We start from the raw sequence: 22,925 nt of genomic DNA on the forward strand, positions 1-22,925 counted from the left end.
AATGTTGTCAAGATAGGTCAGTAGCTTCCAGAATAAATACCGCAAGAACACACGTTAAACAGCTTCTACAGTGAAACAGCCAAAACCAGATCAGATCAGTACTATTACCAGAAATTAAACCGACAAATATTTTATCTGTAGCCCTCTCAGCTAACACTGAAGGGTTGGGGTTTTGGTGTACGAATCACTCACCCAAAATGCAAATACAAAGATACTAAAAAACTTGTGGTTCACAATTGCAGATCGGAGCCGTCCACAGGTGCAGATTAATTTAACAAAACCTCCTCATTCCTTCACACGCATGGGCACAAACGATGAGGTAGAGCATCCAAGCTCCGCAGAGCCACACATCCTTAGAATGAGCAGATGTGCCTGTTACAGGGAGGATTTATTACAGAAATTCGGCAGCTAGGAGTCTTTTCTGATGGAACGTTAGCCAGCCTGCGTTTCCCTGGGAGGAGGTGCTACATAGCGTGGAGGTTCTTCTCCCAACAGGCGGAATCTAATGGATTATCTTTCTGAATCATTAAGAGAATGCAAGGGACCTTAGTAAGGCTCAGGTATTGGATATTAATGGGTTACAGTCCAGGTTAGGAAAGGGAGATGACTTAATTTCATGAAAAGGGGATAGAGCTGAAGCAGCAGCTGATGGAAGGCCGGTATCCCTTGAGAAGGTCGTTTTCACTGGATCAGCTGTCTGCCTCCCCTTACTATTTTTTCTCTACACAGAGCAAAATATTTCTACCTCGCAGTGACATTCATCTTTTCTTCCACCCAGCAAAAGCACTGCTTACTGTTTCAAAATGACAGCTTTTCCTTCTTGCGGTAGAAGTCCCTTTTTATTTTGGAAATAGACGGAGAGGGAAACGTTCATCGCTAACTGATTTGAGAGAGAAAGAAATGCAGAATATTTCACTCACCTCTTCAGCACCAGGCAGGCAGGCAGGCAGCCTCCACCTCCTCAATCCATCAGTACAGCCGCTCGCATCCACTGACGCTTCTCCTCTCCGCTTTGGCCCTTTTTTCTCGTCAGCATCTATGGTTTGCAGCGAGCAGACACACCACCGCTGCAGGCACTAGCACCACAGCCCGAGCAGCAGGAAAAACCTGCCCTCTCCCATTTACTCCCTAGAACAGAAAATTTTACCGAACCGGGATTTCTTAAGGGCGCTGATGGGCACACTTGGCCGGTGGCCCCCCGCGGGAGGCAGGGAGGCGCTCCGCGGTCTGGCCGGGCGGCCGGGCAGCCGGGCAGGGGGAGCGCGGGGCTGGCTCTGGAGGAGGAGCCGGAGCCTGCCAGCCCGTTTCCAAGCCAACGGCGGGGGGTACCGCGGGCGGGGAGGCGGTGGCGCGGCCGGCGGGCGGCTCCCGGGGCCGGCGGCGGGTCCCGCCCGGGGGGCGGCCAGGCCCTGCAGCCCCCCCGCCCCGCGCCCGCGGGGCTCCGCGGCGCGCAAGGAGCGAGCGCTGCCGAGGGGGCTGGTGGGTTTTGGCCTCGCCTCGTACGCTGGGTTGCACTCACGCATTACATAATGTGCATGCACATACGTGTGCCGTTTCCTCCTGCTACAGGCTTTGCCCGGCTGCACAAACGCGGGTGTCTTCCTGGATTTGGTTGCCCGTTCCATGTTTTCTGCGGTAGTGCAGCTCGTGGCTCTGTCAGGATTATGATTTCCGTGATGAATTTCGCAGTGCATGTTTTAGGGGAGTGATAAGTAGAGGGAACAAGTCACATACATGTTAGAATGATGCAGTCAAGGGTAAAGAGAGAAAAAGAGGTTTGGTTACATGGAATTTATCTACTGCTTGCATTCCACTTGTTTCATCACTCAGTTGCTCTCGGTACTGTGCATATATTTTCTTCTGTTTTTCCCTTTCTGCCTTTCTCTTCTCCTGTCTGTTGTATTTGTGTGTGTATAATTTACTACAGTTTTTTAAAAGTAATGATGAGTATTGTTTTCTTTTTCTCTCACTGATGGATTTACCCTATTTATAGTTTACATTTTTTCTAGTGTCTTTTTCCTTTTGGCCATGCTACAATACTAGTTGCATTGTTGAGCCTGCAGCCCTGATCAAATAGCTATGATTTCTCCCTACACTGCTAATTTTATAAACATAATTTGTTACTGATACACTTCTGCTGGAGATAGCAATAGACTTTCAGACGTAGGTGGAATGCAGGCTTTTTCCCCCACAGTAAGGCTGACACAGTACGGTGCAAAAAGCGTCTGATCCGGGTAAATAATACCACTTTGAGTACTGATATTATCAGTCGAACTGTGGCATCAATGAGTTATAATAATGAAATATATAATAACACAATGTAGCAACATTCTTTTTCTTGCACAGAAATAACAGCCATGAATCAGTATAACGTGAGGGAAATTTTGCCTGTACGTAATGAATCTTAGGTCTTGGTCACACTAGAACAGTTTGCCAGTACATCTAGACTGGCAAAGTTGTTCTGGTAAACTCCTAGCATTTAAAAAAGAAATGCCATATACATAACTTGCATTGTTCTCCCAGCAACATGATAATATTCAGATCACAAATTTCCCCTGCTTTACTAAAAAAGATAATCGCTACAGTTTTGCTTTGAAATTTTAGCTTTCAATATATATGCACATATGTCCTTTGGTGCATTTGTATGATCAGATAGTGGTCAATGTTAAAATTCCAATAGTGTTTTGTTTTTCAAATGTAATCTTTACTTGCAATTGCATAAATCCCTGTTATACTTATATTGGGAAGGGAATAGAATAAAGAATTGTATCTGTGGTAACTGAGTAGTCTAGATAATAGGATAAAAGAACAATAACAAGGTGTACAGGTTTGATCTGCTATTCCATAAAGAACAAGTAGTTACTATAGAAACTGTCACATTACATGTATCTTTAGTATAGTACTTCACATGTGAGAAAAAACATCTTCCACACATTAACCAACTTTGGCAGAAATAACAGCATCGACTACCATCAGCCTGGGTAGGAAGATCATCATTCACATGGTCTGTGCAGGTGTCATCACTTCTAGGTATTTTCAATTGATATACCAAAATGCTTTCTTTCTTGCAGTTTTGAGGAGGCACCTAACTGTAAATCAAATTTTGTCAGTGAAAGTATTACAAACATGCAGTACGTGAGTAATGGAACAGGTCTTACTCTGAGAAGTTTAGGTGTTATTATTTCAACACCACAGTATGGGAGCTTGCTGTTGATTAATGGCAGAGTTAAAACCCAACAGATCTGAAAATAAATCAGCAGTTTTCTTCAGTCTCAACTTGTCCTGCATCCAGAAATTCTCAATTAGGGTCTTTCAGCATGCATTGATTGCACTACATGTAGCTGAGCCCCTACAGGAATTTAAAGAGAAATAAGTCTCAAAATAGCATATACAGGTGATTAAATGCCAAAGTCAAATGGCATATAAAAACAGTTCTTTAGCTCAGTACTCGAAATGTTTTTCTTTGTATATGCATAGATTGAAAACACACAAATACATACTGAAAGTGAATAGTTTGTATTACTTTTTTTGCCTGGAAATAGTAAACAGTAGTTTGGGAGAACTGCGATGATCTAACTGCTCCCTTTTCCATGTCAGGCAGGTCACCATTTTTTCCCATATCAGAGCAGGTTTTCATTTGAAGGAAGGAGCATTTGCCTGTTGAGGTGTAACATCTAATACGCAGCTTACTGAAACCCTTAACTGCCCAAGTTTCACTCAACTTGCCAGTGCTATTCATTGACCAAAAGCCAAATGCTTGCCTGTTTACTGTTGCTTTCTGTTTGGGATCAATCAAAATAGATGCATTCATACATGTTTAGCTTGAAGACAATAGAGCTAAAACAGAAATGTGCTCTTAAGTGGAAAATCCCATAGGGGTTTTTCTAATCAATTAGCCTTTATTATACCACGACAACATCAAAATATTTATATGCACACATGCAATGTTCTTGCTGAATGTACAACTCCAAATGATAGAGGGTAAATTGAGAGGCCACATCTGGTCTGTAATAAAAATATAATAAAAGGCATTTTGTATTTCATTCAATTTTCTACCAAACACCCTCTTTTTAACAAGCAATTGTAGATCTGGGTTAGATATTTATAGATGGGCCTGTGATTCTCTCAGCATGAAGAACTGAACAGAACATTTAGAGAAGAACAAAAAGGCTGTATTTTTATTTTTAACCATTTTTCTCACGTGGAAGAGTTTAAAATAGCATCAAGTACAGATGACTGGGATCCTATATTTATAACTATCTGGCATATTGTTGCTTTGTACCAATGACTGTGAGATGGTGGGGAAAAAAGTCATGAATGCACCTTCTAGCAGGTGGTATCAGCCTAGCCTCATTTGGCTTTATCGTTTAGGATGAAAATCCACTTTCTACCAGGATTTCACCCTTTTACCTTCTTCTCACATCCTTCAAGTAACTGAGGGTTTCACTTAATATCAACTGTTTACTCTTCCTATGACCTCCTATGAGGTCAAATCACGGGAGTTATTTGAGAATAACCCAGATAATGAGTTACAGCTAATACCATAATCAACCAAAGAGGACTCCTTCTCTAGTTTTTCAAAAGACAAAAATTTTTAAAAGGAAAAAACCAATCACACCCTAAAAATATTAAATGCCTTACATACCTTCCTTCCCAGTTTTATTATGTACGTACCATATTTGCAGCTCACAGTCATTGGCTCAGCTGCTGAATCAGCCCTTGCCATTGAAGCCAAGTTTAGAAAAACAAGCATTAAATTCAGCAGCTGGTGCTGCTTGGAAGCACGTCTGGAGCTCTGGAAGATACAGTGTCTTTCCTGTGCAGTTAATTTTATGTAGCAGTCCTCATTTATCCTAAGCTTTGTGATCAACACACAGACCCCAGCTCCTTCAGAGTTCCCATGGGAAGAAAGCTACAGAGATACCATGAAATAAGATAAAGGAATGTAGTTCTTTGTAAAAGACCCCTGCTTCAGGACCACATTATTATTAAAAAAAAAAATTAAAAAGGAGAATTAACGTATTCTTTCCTCATTCTTCAATATTAAGGGCAAAGGAATGGGGAAAACAAAACAAAACAAAACCCTCTCATAACCCAAAATGAAAGCAGGGATCATTTAGTAAAGCATACAGCAAAAGACCTATGAAGTGTGAACAACTGACAAAATCACTTGAGATCAAAATACACAGATTCTTTTGGAATTATACTCAAGGAGATGCAATTGAACAGACCCAGGAAATTTTTGAAATCCAAGTTAAAAACAAAAAGTATCAGCTTCAGATCTCCTAGTAAAGTGGTCTGAGCAACAGCGGCTATTGGTTACTCTTGGGATGCCCTCTTCCCTCCTACAGTCTTCTTGTTTGAAGGTTTTCCACTTTGCAAGAAGGATTAAATATTCATTGAAGCAGTGAGCTGAAAGTAGGTCTCTCCCACTTGAGGATACAGGTAGGCATTTAGGTTTTGTTTAATTTTTGCAGTAACAAACAAACAAAAAGAAGAAATGTATTTATTTTAAATATTTTTTGGTTTTGTTATTGATGTTCTTGCCAGCCGAAGAAGTATCAAATTGGGGCCTCAAAAGAATTATAAATATTTTTAACAGGTACTGAGAAAAAGATGTTATAATAAGATTTCACATTTCCTTGTATCCTTTACGCATGATAATTCTGCTTCATGTAAGAACCATGAGATACAGATACAGTTTCAGCAGGCACTATTATTTGTCCCTTTTATTACCCTGTAGTGTCTAATTAACAGGAATAAGAAATCGGTGGTTTAAAAAAAAAGACTGAAAAGTTTGTTTGAGGACACAAAGATAATTCTGGGAAGCTATGGAAGACAAGCTGGGGATACTCAGGTAGTTTTATTATGGGGGCTTTAGATGCCAGAGCAGTTCTGTAAAAAATTGGAATACTAAGGTCAGGTCTAAGTAATTAGTTCAGATAATTGTACACCCATTCCATGTCAGGCCTGCGGCTAATTTTGTATCTACGTAATGTAAACTACATACATACATCTACCAACTGGTCATCATTTATGAAGTAAAAAATAGGTATACAAAGTGGTAGCTTTAGCCAGTTGTAATTGATCACTGCCTCTTTTGTGAAGCATTTTTAGACAGAGGGGTGAAAAATCGTACTGTGTGGTCTGTGACTACATTAGTGATAAACTAATAGAAAACTACATAAATGTGACTGCTGGTCATGGTCTACCACTCCTCTTTTTTTAAAGTTTTTGCTCTGTCAATGACATGCACAAGATCAAATAACAAATGGAAGTGACTTAGGAAGCAATTCAGCCTCCAGACAAAAAGTCTTTAAGACAAAAAAAGTCTTTAAGACCTTTTTCAGCTTCCAAGGGTACCCCATCTGGCCTCCAGCTGCACCCTAGAAATGTCCAAGTGTCCTGTAAGTCATACCTGACAGCCCCAAGCACACCTGAGATACTAAAATGACATTAGAAACCTACATTTAGCCATCTGAATCACTGTCTTACTAACTGGGTGATGGAATCAACAAAATGGGCAAAGTACATTATGCTAACTTTGCCTAACAAATGTACTGATTAAATTGATAAACACTTTATCAGATTTTTCAATTAATGTAGTTTTCAGACTTAATTATAACAATGTTATTTTTAAAAGCATCTTCAAATGGCAGTAATTTCTATCAGCTGATTAAATAGTTTCTGGTATCTGTTAGAATTGTTGCAAATATGTTTCTTCGTTTCTGTTTAACAATGTTTTTGAATACTCTGTATATAATGTTCTTAAAGATAACCACATTAGTAGCACTGTTGAAATACCAATGTTTAATCTGGCATGTTTACAGAAGCTAGACCTAATATTTTAGTCTAATATTTAGGTTAAGTAACAGTTTTATTTCACTGTTGCCGTGCCTTAGGTCCTACTGCACTAGGTGTTTTCCAAATAAATGATACAACAGGTCTTTTTGCAAGAACACCTTCGTTTATTCAGGAATGCACCTCTAATCAGAAAATATGTATGCTGTTAAGACCTGTGCCTATTTGCAATAGACTCCTTTCACGCAGCATCTGTGCTTTACAGCTTACTGGAGGAATAAGGCTGTCAACCCAGGAGTTAACACTTATTGGGGAGGCACTTCAAAAATCATCCTCAGAGCAGCCCACAACTTTGCAGTCTTGTATTCAATGAAGATTTAGGAACTTTTCACTGCTAGAAATAAAATATAGGCTAAAACATACTGGAAAGCACTATTGGAGAGCCTCTTTCAGATCAGAATGCAATTTTCATTTGGTAGTATAAGTACTTTTATTTAAGAACATGGCTTCCCATGGAGAACGTGGAATCTGCAAAGTAGCAGGTCTGAGTGGAAAGTGGAGAATCGGTCTGCCTTTCCGTACAGCTCCACTCATGTTGTGCAGCCATCTGGGCCTGTGGTTCTAATCAAGATGTGTTTCTTCTAATCTCATTTCAAACAAAATTGCCAAGCCAGACCATCTGAAGCAGAGAAGGATTTCACCCGCCTATAGTACTGTATTCTTCTTTTCCTAGAGGTTTTATCAGTTCTGACCATTCAGTTGTGCTCGTCCTGGCACCAGTGTAAGCTGTGTGAACTGTAGGATAAAATTGACTTACTGCAGCTTTGCCAGCATACTAGACCAGCAAGCGTGAGTAGTGGATTTGTCAACACTACAATTTCTCCAGTTTCTTCCTCTTTGAAATTTCTATTAGGTCACTTTTTAAAGTAGCAAGAAAAATAAATCTCCCACCAAAAGGAAGTGCTCATACAATTAATTAATGAATTAATGTTCCCTTTAACCTCCCCCTGTTGTCTTCTACACTATTTGCAGTCTGTTCCATTCTGTCTGTGCAATGATTCATATATTCAAAGCAAGTTTATGCTAATTTTGAAGATTAAATTCCTCGGTATCTGACACATAATTGATTCTAGATATTTTGTTCCTTTAAGCCTTTCATTTTTATTTATTGTTTGACAGGTCTATAATCAAATCTATACAGGAAACTTTCTCTTTCATATAAATCTCTTTCTGATTGATTGTAGTTCAGTTATACTATAGAAGTTCAGAGAATATTTTCACCATCTCAATTATATATTTCTTCAAAGGAACAAAACTGAAGAAATGACTGCTCTTTTATGTCTGAGCACGTGTGAGGTTAATTCACTAATTGCAAAAAGTAAATGTTAAAGCTAGCCAAAATGTTATAATAGTCATTTTGCTATGTAATGCCATTATGTAATACAGGATTCATTTCCACAGATAGAGCTTCCAGATATAGAAAATTAAGATATTTAACAAACTATTTCTTGAATTTGATTCACGTTGCTTTAATTTTTTGGCCTTCTACTCAAAAAAAAAAAAAAAAAAAAAAATCTGTTCTTCCAGCAGTTCTGAAAACTGAAAATTTGCAATTATACATTTCTTTCACATTAAGGGCTTGTAAGGCAGTTTAACTTACAGGTTTAAAACTTTTTATTAGTGTAAAATATTGCCATAGTCCCCTGAAGGCTATCTCTCCAAATGGTCAGGCATTCTTAGACACCATAGTAATATAAGAGCAAGACATATCCATGCCTCTGAGGAAGCTGTCTGCTCTCATACGGCTTCCCACAGAGGAAGCTTCCCTCATCCCACCGAGCCTCCAGCCTGGCCCACCTCTCTGTTCCTCTCTCCTGTGAAAGCAGGGCAGAGGCCATGGGTGTGCAGGGGGCAGGAGGATTAACAGCCTCAGCCTTCCCTTCTGAGCATGGTAGTCTTGCCGGTGAACTACGGCCACCAGCTGAGAGCAACAGCACCTGGGGATGTGGTGGTAAACTGGCTCTTAATGATTTCTCAACTATTCAGCTGACCTGAAGAATTACTTCACACAATATTTTGCCTCTTTCCTTCCCATCCAACCCTTTTGCCCCATCCATCTAGACAATAATCTCTGTAGGAAGTGAGCTGTCTCTCACACATCTTTACAAGAAGCCTCTGTGACAGAGCACACCTTCTTTCTCCATAGGAATCTTTACAATTTACTACAATGTCAGTAATAATCACATGAACTTTTGTCAAACTGGTAACGTGTTCACCTTACAGTATCAATTTCTCTGTGACTGAAACTTGCTATAGTAAATGTTAATATTTTCTGCACTCTAAATGTACATGCTTGGTATAAAGTATAAAATCCAATACTTAAGTTAATGTTTGCAAATGTGCTGGCCCAGGTTCTTTTTTGAACGTATTCTTTGTGTCATGCATGTTAAATTCGCTGTTTTCTGTGAATGCTGTATGTTACAACAAGTGCTCGTGAAAGCAGAATGTCAGCAGAGTCCCATATGGTTAAGGGTACACTAGTACCTTTTAGGCTCATCTTATAACTACAAGTCTCCATTGATGACCAGCAGAAAAAAAGGACAAATTCTGACCTGGAAAATCTGAAGTGGGGTAGCAACTCAGTGGCTCAGCTTTTTGGAAGTAGTTATTTCAAGGCTTTAATTTTCTCTACAGTAATTGATCCGAGGACTTTGGCACAACTAGTACATATGTCAGATTGTTTTCCTTCCTTCATGCATTTTGGCAAAGTCTTCCCTGTAGAGGAAATTAATAAATTTCAGGATGACATTTCCTTCTTCATCCAAAAGAACAAGAAAAAAAACCCAACAACCTCTGGGCTATTTTCAGTCTTTAATTTTCACGTTTTAAAAAAAAAATTCTCTGAATAAAGGAGAGGTACTTCGTCAGAGAAATAAAAGCCAAGAAATTTCCTAATTTGTGTGACCAATATGCACGCAAGACCAGTTCAATGCATATTATACATATGCATTCACACACTTAGGTATATAGGATGATCGTGAGTACACCTATACATTAAGTTACAAATTGAGAAAATGTAAAGAATATTCATTACATGGGAGGTGCAAGCAGCTAGAATTCTGAAGGGCAAAATAAAAACATTGCAAAAGATATCAGTGCTTATACTTCAATGTGCAAGCAGACTATCAACAATTACAGCCAAGAAAAAATTTATAAGCTAACATTACTTCTATTTCACCTTCATTTTGATTGTTTCCTTTCTTGTATATGATAATAAAACTGTATTCATACATTAAAAGAAGGAAAAATTGCTTTCATTTTGGAGACTATCTTCCGATGCCATATGAACGACCATCAATCCACAGTTCATAGGTTACGCACTACTACAACAGAGAGCATATTCCATTATTTCCACTATAGTGTTTTTGGTGATTTTACACTAAAGGATCTGACACTGACATCAATGAGAACTAAGGTACTTGTCTTGGTCAATTATTGATCTTACACTGCAGATAATTCTTGTACAAAAACAGAACCCAAAATTTATTTTTCATGTTGGAAACTGACTCTATGTGAAACACAAGTCTACTCTAATTCATCCCCAGAGTTGCTAGAGATGCTATGATAAAAGATATTCTGCAGACCAGAATATTTAAGTTTTTTAAATACTACCCTTTTCATAGGGCATAAATGATTTAGACAGATAGACCCATTGCTTTCAAGCAGAGGGTCACAGGCAGTCTTATTTACTACCAAAATGACATTGGGTTTTTTTTTAAATTAATCTGTTTCTTGGTTTTCTAAATTATACTAGAGAAGCTAATGCAGATATATCAGATGTAGTTTCTCTAGTTAATTATTTTCAGAGGGGCTTTGATATTACAATGGCACACATGCTAAAGCGAAGTTTCTATAAACAAAATCAAGATATGTAGGAGTCTCAGTCTTTACTGAGGATTAGGAACGTCTTGTTTATTAAAACAATCTTTCCTGTTCCTTGCTAATGCTGGAAACATCTTTGATTTTTAAAGGATCCCCAGAGGCAGCCACATTGTGTGTTTCTCCAGTGTACTGCTGACTTTTAATATTTTCATAACCTTAATTTCTGTTATGTCTTTCATTCAGATAACATCCCAAAATCCTCAGTACTAGAAAAATTCTCAGTGGCTTCAAAAGCAGATCCCATAATGCTTTTATAAAGTTTATAGCTACTGTATTTTTAGTGAGGATATGACAGACACCACTCTTGAGGTTGTGATTTTATACCTGGTAAATCCCTAGGGTTATCATAAAATAAATGCATTTAGCATTTATGCACAGATTTGAAATGGTTTGAAATAGAGTTGTTTAAGATTTCTAGTCTGATACCAGTGTTTGCAGTGTTTTCCTAAATTCTTTTAATATCCCAGTAGCTCTTCAGTTCCTTTAAACAGAGACTTTCCACCTCTCAGTCCTTTAAGATAAGAGATGCTCTTTGTCTCTAGCATAGACATCCTTTGGGACACTACCGTTTATTCCTGTTAAATTATCATTGAAAGACAGAGATGTATTGTTGCAAAGAAGAAAAAAAAAATACTGTCTTTCAAAGATGTCAGCAGAATTTTCCTTTTCAGTTAGAGGACTTGATAAAGCTGCCAGGGTATAGACCATTTAACGTGGTCTACGTCCTGCCCCAAACTTACCAGAAAGAAATTTCAGCCCAGTTTTATAGCAGTATATTTAATCTACTCTCTGACACAGCCTTAATGCTGGAAGCGCTGAGATTCAAAATGCTGAATCTTAATGTTAAATTAGCTGCTACGGGGTTCTCAAATTGTGCTCTTGTGATTGGTGACTCAGAAACCTTCTCAGTGAGTCTAAAGAACAAAATTTTTTTCCCCCAATTTAAACAGTAGTGAGCAAGGAGTTACTAAGGAAGGTGTGCCGGGGAAGGATCTTCTGCAGTCATCTTGTCAACTCAGAAAGGAAACCTTATACGAGCACTGCATTTTTAAATGCGTATAATAGATGCTAGCACTCATCGGTTTGATAAACACTTTGTTACCTCTGAAATGGTGCTAATCTATTGCAGTGCTAGCAAGAAAGCTGCTAGGTCTAGAAATTTTGTCAGGATCATTTGGCTATTCACAGTTAGTGAGCTCCCACGCTGGGATTTCACAGCTGCTCTGTACTGGATGTGTTGGTAGCACACCATGATGCTAGCCAGCATTTTTCCCTCTGATTGTGTCTGCGTCTGCTCCTCTTTTCCTTGTGTGCCCCTTCCTAAATAGATATGCTGTTACTAAGCATCTCAAATAGTTGTGTGAACTTCACAGAGAGACATCTGAGGTGTTAACAAAACATTCATATTATATAGAATCTGTGTTTACATATTATTTTACTATGTTATACTACACTGTACCTCACTTTGTGGCCATGCTTGAGGCACATGCTCCATACCAAAACAAACATTCAAATGGCTTTGAGTTGGAAACCGACATCTGTAAGGAAAAGGATTTGTAATGTGATTTAATTGATTTATGTAACTGAAAACCAAAACAAACCACCACTGTTATGTACTATAAATGACTCCTTTTGTCTTCTACAAAATTTAATTTGTTTACATGCCCTGCAGCCATACTGAGAGAATAGAATAAATGACAACTCCTCTTTGGGCCTATTTGAGAAAGAGTCAGGAAAGGGAGGATGAGAGTGGCCAGAGGGTTATGAGAAGGAAGAGATGAGTACTGAGATATAAAGCAGCCCAAGGGAAGATTTCAAGTTCTCAGAAAAACAGATCAATAATGATATTAACTATGCAGCTGCAAATGCAACTATTTGCATTTTGAAAACATTTTTCCTACTACTGCACTATGCCCAGGGTCTAGAACACTCTCTGAAGTACATAAATCACCTTTGAAAGGGCAGTATTTTAATGAAAAGTCTAGATCCAAAGTATGCTGCTGTATTTTTCAGTATAGGACTACTAGAAACACCAGCTTACCTTCCCTCCTATTGCTGGCTCAAGTAAGATGCAAGGATCTGAGACTGCTCCAGTTTACAAGTAACTCTCAAACAACTTCCCACTGATTCTGTCTCCTCCCTTTTCCCTTTTACCTCCCTAGACCTTTCACCCTTCGGTTCCCTTGGGAAAACCATGACGAATTTCCACCTGGAAATTTCAGTCTCAAGGTTAGGTAGTCCCGTTTTGTTGTTGTTTGATGGCCTTTCCTCTCCACCCTCTTTCTCTTCACCACATTGAGACTTTTGACAAGGTCAAACAATTCATCTTTGTTTCTATATTTATATCTGGGAAGCTCCCTTTATTAGCACGATAGCTTTTCAGATAGGACAGCTTGACAAAATCAGTAGATAAGAAAGCTCCTGCTAACAGAGACCTGGCCTGGTAAAATAAAACATATTTTAAAAAAAATGAAAACATCCTGAGATGTTAATACAAAACAAGCACCCACTACACAGGTTTTTCTAACCACAGAATAAATGCTACTTAATGACTCCACAAAATAAAAGCTATCCTAGACAATGCTCTGTACATTATCTTGCCAGCTTATGAAACAGAAAGACACAAAGTGGCTGTGTTGTGTATTTTGCACTCGGGACTGCAGTGCAATTGTAAAGGCTAGCACCAAAGGAAGACACGAAGTGCAAACGCAATGAATGAGGGATTTCTGAGTCAAAGAAATTCAATAAACATTAACTGGAAGGAATAAACTCAAGGGCCAATGAAAGCAGTCCTGTCTAGTTGAATACATTGGTTGAACATATTAGAAGATAAGTGAAAGACACAGACACAAAGAAAGGAAACCTGAATGCTTATAGTACTTACTGGCAATAAGATAATAAAGCGATCAAATAGTAAGTTAGCAAGGAAATCCTGAAAAAGAGGGAGTTGCTGGAAACTAAAAACGGAAGTGAAGATGATGGGTTAAAAAATGGCTATTAAGTATTTGAAAGCAAGTACAAAAAATAGTAATGAAAATCTATTCAGAAGGAAAAAAATACATCTACCAGCATGAGAGAGATAGAAAGCTATAGCAAGATTTTTGTTCCTCCAAAGGACATATTTGTATGGTTGGGCTGTTGTGTTTTTTTTTTTTACTAAGAAGCCACAGCTTCAAAGGTAACATTTTTTCCCCTCTTTCTTTTCCTGCTTCGCCTTTCTGGCACAAGGAGAAATCTTTGCTTTTAAAATGCTGTTAGCCTTCAAGGGTAAATTGTCTCAGTCTGTTTTTCCTTATTATTTATTTGAATTCTCACAGCAACTGACCTCCAAATGTAGTACAGGTAATAAAAGCTGTAATAACATCACCCATAAGCGTTTCTTTGCATTTGCATTAGTAAAGTGGATCCTAATAAGTTAGTAACATAAGAAGTTACTCCATGTCAGCCTCACGAAAAAAACTCAGAAATATGTACAACACAATAACCTCTAGATTAGAATCATGGTTTTGATCTGGTTGTCAAGTTGAGGGATTTCTCCTGTGCGCTACCAAGGGCCATTAAAATCTCTTTCCCACTTGTCCTTTTATCCCTGTGGAGATTCATTTGAAAATACCTTGATGACTCTTATCCACAAAACTTCCTTATCTAAGCATATATATGAATCACTTTGAAAGGAGCCACATTTCTCTTAGCAACCAAAGAATCAGTCTTAGCAACAAGACAGCTGGATAATTTTGTTTTCACATAGTTACTCGTGGACAGTACGTTCTGCTTTCTGCTTTCCCATGGCATTGCTGTTTCAGTATTAACTTAGTAAAGTGTAAGAAATGGTACAAATCAGACACTTGCTCATAGGAAAGACATCACTTGCAGGGCAAATGACGATCTTTCTACCTTTGATTCTGTTTCCTTTAGGAGATAGTGCAAGAATAATGACTGCTGGAAAGCTCAAAATTCAAGTTTTCCCCATGACAGAAGTACTAGAAAGAAATGTGTGTGGACAGTTTGCAAAATCTTTATTTCCTTCACGGAAAGCACAGTGGAGAATCAAAGTATTAACTCTAAAGGCTCACATGTCAGCCTCTCTTAGCATCTGTTCATGTTGAGAACAGTTAGAAAGACTGGCTATAAAGTGACTTTTAGATATATTTCCTATATTTTTTTAGCAAGGATAATTTTGGGAGAAATATTATAGTGGGGAAAACCGGGAACATCGGAGCAATCGCCATTTCGGTTATTACCTGGGATGATGTCTTTAGAGGACTGTTGGGGAAGCTTCCCAAGGAAGCAATGCTAAGATAGCATTTATGAACAGAGTAGTGTTGTAGTAGTTTCCATCTCTCAATCCTGCATCTGTGTGAGGAGATGAGTTACCATATGTATTTTGGTCATATTAAGAAATTCAAACTACATGTAGAAATAGTAAATGCACTCGCATCTCACCCATGTTCCTTCTCTGTCTCCTCCTGCAGGGGCTGTTGGCATACTACATGCCGGTTTGATTCCCTTACTTGTATTCAAACTGAAGACCGAGTCGGATGAAATCCAGGAGCTAATCCTTGATACACTCTCCAACTGTCTGCGTGTGGAGGCTTCTGAAGCTCTGGCAACTAGTGCCATTACTATCCTGAAGGAAAAGCTCACACACTCATCAGCAGCCATCAGAAGCAAAGCAGCTTGGGTCCTGTCAGAAATTAGGTAGAGATCTGTCTATAATACTTAAGCCCAAGAAAATACTCATTTCAGGAGTAAATCAATGTCATTAGTTTACAGTTCTGTTCCACTACACATTGAAGCTGTCACATTTCACATGTAAAGCAATATCAGCCTGAACACACACATAGGTAGAAGACTTCTAAAAATTGTAACTGCTATAAACCACTCAAGAAGATGTTGATCAGGAAATGTCATTCCTTCTATTTGTCTCTGGTATTGGCAGTGAAATCAGGATTTGTTCCTGGTACAGCACTGCTGAGAAAAAATTATTACATAAGAAATTGTGCAAAAACAAGATTATGACCACTATTGCAGGTAGGGAGAAGCTCCCTCATTTTTTTGGACAACGGCTGCCTCTCAAAAAATTAAAAGGTCCTGGGAAATTTTCAGTGTGATTGGGGACAGAAACAGTTTTCTGACACAGGCTGCTGCATACGTCAGTGATTAATCAGAAAAAGCAATCTTTATATTAAATGTGTGTATCAAACACTGGATGAAAGGAACAGCTTAAGTCCACTGTCCTGCAATCACTAAATGTAATAACAGTGCTCAACAGATGTCTAGTTCAAGAAGGTCTGCAGATCATGCAGTTTACATACCTATTAGCACAAAACATTTCCTCATGTCCTATAATAAAGCAAGGTCATATGGGAAAAGAAGGAGAGTATAGATAACATAAGTCATAGAAAGAAAGCAGAAATGCAATTAGAGTACGGACATCAGCTACATTCTAGGTCCCTGCAGTAGGCTGGGCCATGTTAAATACTCCCCTTGTTAGAGAGGCTAGAAAGAGAGAAAATTGACCTGGGAGAAGAACTAATTGCAGACCCCTAATTTAGCAGGTTTTAAAATCTGTATAGGGTTCAACAGACCACCAGCACACTTAATCCTACATCCTGTTACATGCTGCTGCCCATCAATCTCCAGTATACCACAGAAAGTAAAAAAAAATCCAAACATCACCTAAAAAAAGTTGTTAAGTCCTCACACATAGGTTAATATGATATCATCAGCATTGTACCAGCAAGGAGATTTAATAGACACCAGGCACAAACCAACATCCCATTTCTTTCCTTTGTGGCTGGACAGTGGTGCTTGCCATCTGCCTAACAGTCAGAACATTGTGACTCCAAAGAGAACAGAGAGGACTGTGTCAGCACTGTTGTCATGAAATGAAGGAGGGCTGCAGGGGTCCAGGCATGGGGAGAAGCTGCGGGTAGCTGCATGGTTAGCAGACACATGAAAGCAACTTAGCCATCTTTTCTGCACAGTACTCATCCAGAGGGAAAAAGCGTGGTATGCGAAGAGATTATTCCTGTGCTGGTGAGCCTGCTGGAAGATACAGATCCTGAAGTCCAAGCTAGTGCAACAGGAGCACTGATGTTCGCTACTGTTAAACCTGCAGGTAAGAGAGGCAGTTAGGTTAGGATACTTTCTGAAAATCCTGTTCTAAGGCAATGCCGTAACAAAACTTTTGCCCCCACAAATCCTCAGTTTCTGATAGCGTTAAAGCTCTTCAAGAAACTGTAAGATGGGGACATTTCTTTATAACTGTCTCAAGCCACTACTGTTGCTCCCTGACAGTGTCGAGGGGGAGACAGTATATTTCACATCACTCACCTGAAGTAGGTCAACAAGTTATTCATCTACCCCGCCTGCATCATTTCCCTCCAGAGGGAAACATTTCCCATTCACATCCAGACCACACAGAGATACACACACTCTGAATGAGCAGTCCTCAACAGGGGCACACTGACTTCTGGGAACTCTTTTTGAGGTTAGAGGCAGTTTCTCTCTCACTTCTCACTGGGAAAAGAATGTGTATTAATAAGGTCTGTAGTTCTCCCAAGTAACTTACATGACACTGAAAACACTAACTGCTAAATTTTCAGTGTGATGAATGACTAGACGTTAAAAACTCTTAATAACAGCAGTTGTGTTTCAGTCCTCCTCTGCAACTGTCCCCCTGACTTCTAAAGACAACACAGGCCTGGATCTCAGTGTTTGAAGTGTCTTTAAAAATAATAGAATCGAGGATGTTCTTAAGGGCATCTAAATCCCCACACTCAAAAAACCCAGTTTATCTTATAATTTGGTACCTCATGTATCTTAGATAATTTATTTCAAATTAAATAATAATGTGTAAGGCAGATAAAGTTAACTAAAAAGATCTGTTTTCTTAAAAATAAATAGCTGGCAGCAAGCCTTGGTCTTCAAAAGAAAAGCATATCCTACCTCTTTGCACTGCACCCTCTGGGGCGCTCAGAGCTGTAGCTGGGCAGGGAATAGAAAGCAGCAGTTCAAAAGCACGTTGATTATATGTAATAACACATCTCAAAGACAGTTTATTTCTCTACAGGGAGATTCTCAGCCCTAGGTGCTGAAGCCATTCCACCTTTACTGAAGTTGGTTGCTGAAGAAACCAGCAAAGCCCGTCTGAGTGCAATCAAAACCCTCACCATGCTGGCTGAGCTACCAGAGGGCCGCAAGACACTGCTAGATCATACAGATACATTTCAGCAGTGTCTGAATGATCCCTGTGAGGCAGTAAAAAGAGCTGCCAAAATTGCCATCAGTGTCATCAAATGGAAACCTTTCTGAAGACAGTGACGTTTCGTAGAGATCTATTGCCCTCTGTTGTTGTCTGGCTGTAAAAGTTGCATGATTATATGAGACCAAAAACAATTCTCTTCCTCGGTTACTCCGGATCAGTTCCTTCTGAGAAGTCATTTGTCAACGGTTTCACATCTATACTACAGGTCACAAGCAGAATAATGGGGAAAAAGAGAAGTTAGGAAGTCTAGAATTTTCCACTAGGAGTTTTTTTCTGAGTTACCAAGATTTTCCTGTGATACAAGAAACCAATGCTTTTTGTTTTCTTCATCACGTTCTCTTCTTTTCCTTTTTTAAACCTTAGCCTGTCAAACATTAATTAATAATTATATTAGAAAGAAAGGTTCATAATTAACCTCTTCAGCAGTCTTGTCTATGCTGAGTTTTGCTGCGAACATTAGTTGAACATGGGATTAGAGCCATTTAGAGCATCATCACAGAAAAAGCAACAGCAATGTCATAGAAGGGTTTCCCCAAGAAAATTATGAGCTTTTCCCAGCCTAAAATACAACCAAGTACTTATCAGCACCCTTCTAACATACGGAGTTGCTGACCAGACTTGCCAGCAGCGAATCTAGTGAAGAGGGACCCTGCTGCCCTGGGCTAAGAGCACCTCAGCCTAACCCTGTCCCTGCGATGAGATTTATCCATGTGATACTCCAATATCCCCAGCTAATGATTTCTCAAAGTAAGTTTTAGTACCGGCGCTCGGCAGCCCCTTCCGAGCGCCGCTGCTGCTGTATGTGTCAGCAGCCTCACCCTCGGCCTTAGCTGCCGTGATGGCTCCTGTAGCATTAAGCTGGTGAGGATCTCAACAAGCAGGTTTTTCTCCTTCTGCGTGCTTGGATCCAGGCTCAGGGCTGCCATGCGCAGTTGTCCAAGCTTAGGGTAAAAGGAAAATAAGTCAGAAAGACTTTACCAGGGAAGCCCTTGGTACGGCTCTGCTAGGGACCAACCCTGCTGCCTCTAAGAGAAGAGGGATCTGACCCCTCTCTGAAATTGGTTATGGTACGGAACAAAAGTGCCTCTGTGTTTGTGCTAGTACTTGGTATTTTGTAGTGTTGTACAGCTGTAATTTATCCTTTGAGTACAAAAACTAACAAATATAACAGAAGTGGAAGTGTTGTGCCAGAACTGAAGAGTTTTGCCATTGTAGCCCACTTTTGGGGGAGAATGAGGGGGCGAGAGGAAAGCTGACCCTAATGTTACAGTCCTGTCCAACAGGAGTTGGACAAGGCAGTCTCCCAGAGGCCCCTTTCCAGCCTCGCGTATTCTATGATTAACAGCTGTCTAAACAAAGAGATGAGGAGAGAACAGAGAACTGAAAATGCCAATTCCCTATTTTGGAAAAATGTGGTGGTTTGCATTTTTTTCTTTAAAAAGCTCAACAGTTTGTTTTGTTTTTTTTTTTTAAAAAGAAACTTTTACTTCATAGAATTGAGAATAACAGACAGTTCAAGCTGTTTGTAGAAGCCAACCTATCCAATGAGATATAAATTGCCTGAAAGAAAGAAGGTAGTTGCTGTGTTTAGAGCTGATGGGCAATTGAAGTGACGGGAAGTTCAGCAGTGTTTTACTCATGGTGTAGTCAAGGCAGGTCACTACAGATATGTTGCAAATTTCTCTCTGCCTGCAATTGCAAATGTGCAATTTAAGAGACATAAGCAGAAGGCCCAGGCAAAGAAATAAAAGCAAGCTAGCAGGACAACTCCCGGCCATTCTCAGTGACCAAGAAAGGCGTGATAGTGCAGCTGGCTCAGCTTCACAGAGAGTCCTATTTGTTTTCACTCAGGCTTGGCTCTCACGTGGTATTTTTCTATCTAGAAGTTACCAAGTTGTAGCTACAAAGAAGCTGCATCATCTGTATAAAGGGGTTATTTGTCAGGGCTGCATTTCTATTGTGGAAACCCACTGTCACACTGCAAACCTACCCTTATACAAAGAGTAAACTTGTCCTGTAGGAGTGATCAAGGATAAAATATTTCTCTTCCATAACCTAACCAAAAGGTGAATTTCCTCTCCTATAAAGATAGGATTTGAAGTATTGAGTCACTTGGATTAATCCCACCTGGGCAGGACCTTGGAGGAACTCTGCCTTTTAAGCACACTTTACATACATAAGGCACGCATACATAGCGTTGATGCCAGAGTGCATCCACTTCAAGAAGAGAGCACCAAGCAGCTTGATAACATGCTGAATGTTCAGGAAGGGCGAGGGAACCACAGAGAACGGTAGGCTCATCCGCACATGCAAAACTTCTGTGGGAAAATGCAGTAACAACGATCATTTAGCTCAGTTCCAAACTTCTGTCACAGCCTTTCCAGGTAATTCAGGTATCACAATTCAAGGAGTTTGCAAAATAATTAACTTGTTTAGAGATGGAAATAAGATCATTCAGACTGACCTGCTCTGACTAGAAAAAATCTAGCTGACTTGGACCTTAAGCACTGCATTCTGAGCATCTGCCTGATCATTGCTTTAAAGACAATATAAACTGTTTCCAAATAAGGCTCTATATGGTATCAATGTTCTTGTCTTACGTACATGCACAATATAAAAATGGACCAAAGTCTTAACTGAACTCTGAAGTACAGGTGAGAGTGATACCGCTTCTACATGTCAGCTTTTCTCTCAGCAAAAAAGAGAGCTTTTCTCTCTTTGGCATTATTATATCTGACAAGACATTTCAATCGCAACAGTAATTCCATTGGGCTATATTGACCGGGTATTGCCTATATAAACATTGGAATGCAAAGACTGCATATAGAATAGCCATGAACCATTATTAATTATTTTTTTTTACTTATAAAGCTGCATTTACTGATGAAAAGGTTGCAGATATTATAATTCAAATTCACATGCTCTGGCATGGTGCAGTTTGCTGCAATTTACTGGAAGGACTGCAGATGATAAACATTTGCAGGAGCACAGCACAACGTATGACCACGGTGTCAGGGTTACACAGCCTGTGTGAAGCAAAGGATGCTACAGAGATCACGAGCTAGTGCAGAAATAATCCTATTTGTTGCAGAACGCTCTTTTGTAATCTGTGGCATTTCCAGAGCTGTATTATCTTGGTGTCCAAACATTTGGTGTCTCATACTGGGTTACACTGCAGGAGGCCAGTGCAGGAGTGCACAGCACAAGCACGGGACGTTTCACAAGGGAAGGTGCACAGATCTACCTGATATCACAGAGAAATATCACACTATCTCCTTTGTAATCCTGACCATACGGAACCTGAATTAAGATCTAAGGTTTTATTCTACAAAATCATTTTTCAGGGTATATTAAAACACAACACATAATAGCTTCCACAGTAATATGTTGATTCCTAAATCTCCTTCCTAAAATGAGTTTCTCAGCCACAATTCAACACCTGAAATGACCCTTCACATTCTTCATAAAGACCTTTGAGCTCTCAAATATAATTTAAATCAGTCAATAGGTAAAATCCCTAACTTGATGTGGGGGGTTTTTCCTCCAGGAAAAAGACACACTTTCTTTTTGTTATTTTGCAGGAAAAAACACACCCTGTTTTATTAGAAGACACAACAAAAAAGGAAGAAATATAATTCTATAAGGTTTATACTATAGGCCACCCATATATTTATTAACAAGGCATAAAACCAGCATGTAGATATCAACATGATCTACCAATGTTGTTACTGAGCTGTCTAGTAATTTTTTAGGGTATGTTTCAGTGTATTTCTGAATTCCGCTATTAAAACAGTGACTGTAAGATGGGAGATTACAGCTCTGAAATAGTAGTTGGGAAATCAAAGGAATCAAGAATAAGTCCTTGAAAAAGTTTTCACAAATAGAGAAACTGATGACGAAAAAAAGGAAATATCCAAGTTGGCCCAAAATACATGGAGGAGAGACAAAAACCAACCCAGCAGCACGAACAGAAATCGTAGATTAAGAAGAATTGAGTAGAGAATATACAGCACAAGCCTGGATTTTTATGTTGGGAATTCTCAGTACTCTTACTCAAACTGCCTTTGATTCTATAATTTAGCAAATAATCATTTAATTAATTTTCATAAATCCTTATGATTAAGGATTTTCTTCTGAGGTACACAGGGTCTTGAAACAAAGGAGAACAAGATGTACTGAAGTTACAGTAACAGTGATTTATAGATCAGGCTGGAGTTCAGCCAAGATATCCTTTGGCCTTAGCAGTATTTTGACTTCTGTCACTTACTAGTTAACTGCTGAGTACAGTGTTGCCCTTAAGACCGTGCACAAAACAAAAAATGCATCCTTAAAGTCTTCTTGTACTGACATTCTGATAAAAAGAAAAGGTCACCTGTCCTAGCAAGTCCAAGGGCAGGAGCAGTTCGGGTCATGCTTCCCATGAACTTCACCAACAAGATGACAACGCTGATGCTACATGATGCTAAATGGGAACCTGCAGTATTGATGGTTTTCTTTGGGCATTCTCTCCTTCCTCAAATTAGGACATGTTTTCTGACCCATGCCACAGATTTCATCCTAGAGACACGCTCGCGGGCTCTGCCATTGTCTTGGTATCAAACGTTCATTCAACATGCAGCTAAGGACCAGGGGAAGTACTGAAATGTTAACGCATATGGGGAGAGCCTTGGCTAGCTGTAGCTAACTTCCCACTTTGGAATGAGAGACAATGGCTCCTGATTTGTGAGGCTAGGAAATTAATTAGCACTCTAGGTATCAGTAAAACAATTAGCTGGATCAAAGAAACACAGCTGATGAATGCTTCCCCTTGGACTGACTTAGCTTTCAGTCAAGTATACTCCATAATAAAGCTGCCACAGACTTGGTCACCAAAACACTAAAAATCCTTTTGAATTGCTTCATACACATTACA

At 39.4% G+C, this 22,925-nt stretch overlaps 2 protein-coding genes across 2 annotated transcripts in view; one reads left to right on the top strand and one right to left on the bottom strand.

Annotated features, from left to right (window-relative positions):
- Nucleotides 1-18,067, bottom strand: part of GNAZ (G protein subunit alpha z) — a 94,126-nt gene extending 76,059 nt beyond the window's left edge. The window contains exon 1 of the mRNA XM_080392771.1: nt 921-18,067. The gene's annotated coding sequence lies outside the window, so the exon portion shown is untranslated. The remainder of the gene's footprint in view (nt 1-920) is intronic.
- RSPH14 (radial spoke head 14 homolog) lies at nt 15,170-19,481 on the top strand (the record flags this gene model as incomplete). Its single annotated transcript, XM_080392923.1, has 3 exons — nt 15,170-15,441; nt 16,731-16,864; nt 17,819-19,481. 3 exons carry the CDS (start codon nt 15,170-15,172, stop codon nt 18,058-18,060), a joined length of 648 nt encoding a protein of 215 aa, XP_080249049.1. The 3' UTR covers nt 18,061-19,481.
- Nucleotides 19,482-22,925: the final 3,444 nt, after the last annotated feature.

Source organism: Falco punctatus (assembly GCF_963210335.1).
Source record: "Falco punctatus genome assembly, chromosome: 1".
Classification (NCBI taxonomy): Eukaryota; Metazoa; Chordata; class Aves; order Falconiformes; family Falconidae; genus Falco; species Falco punctatus.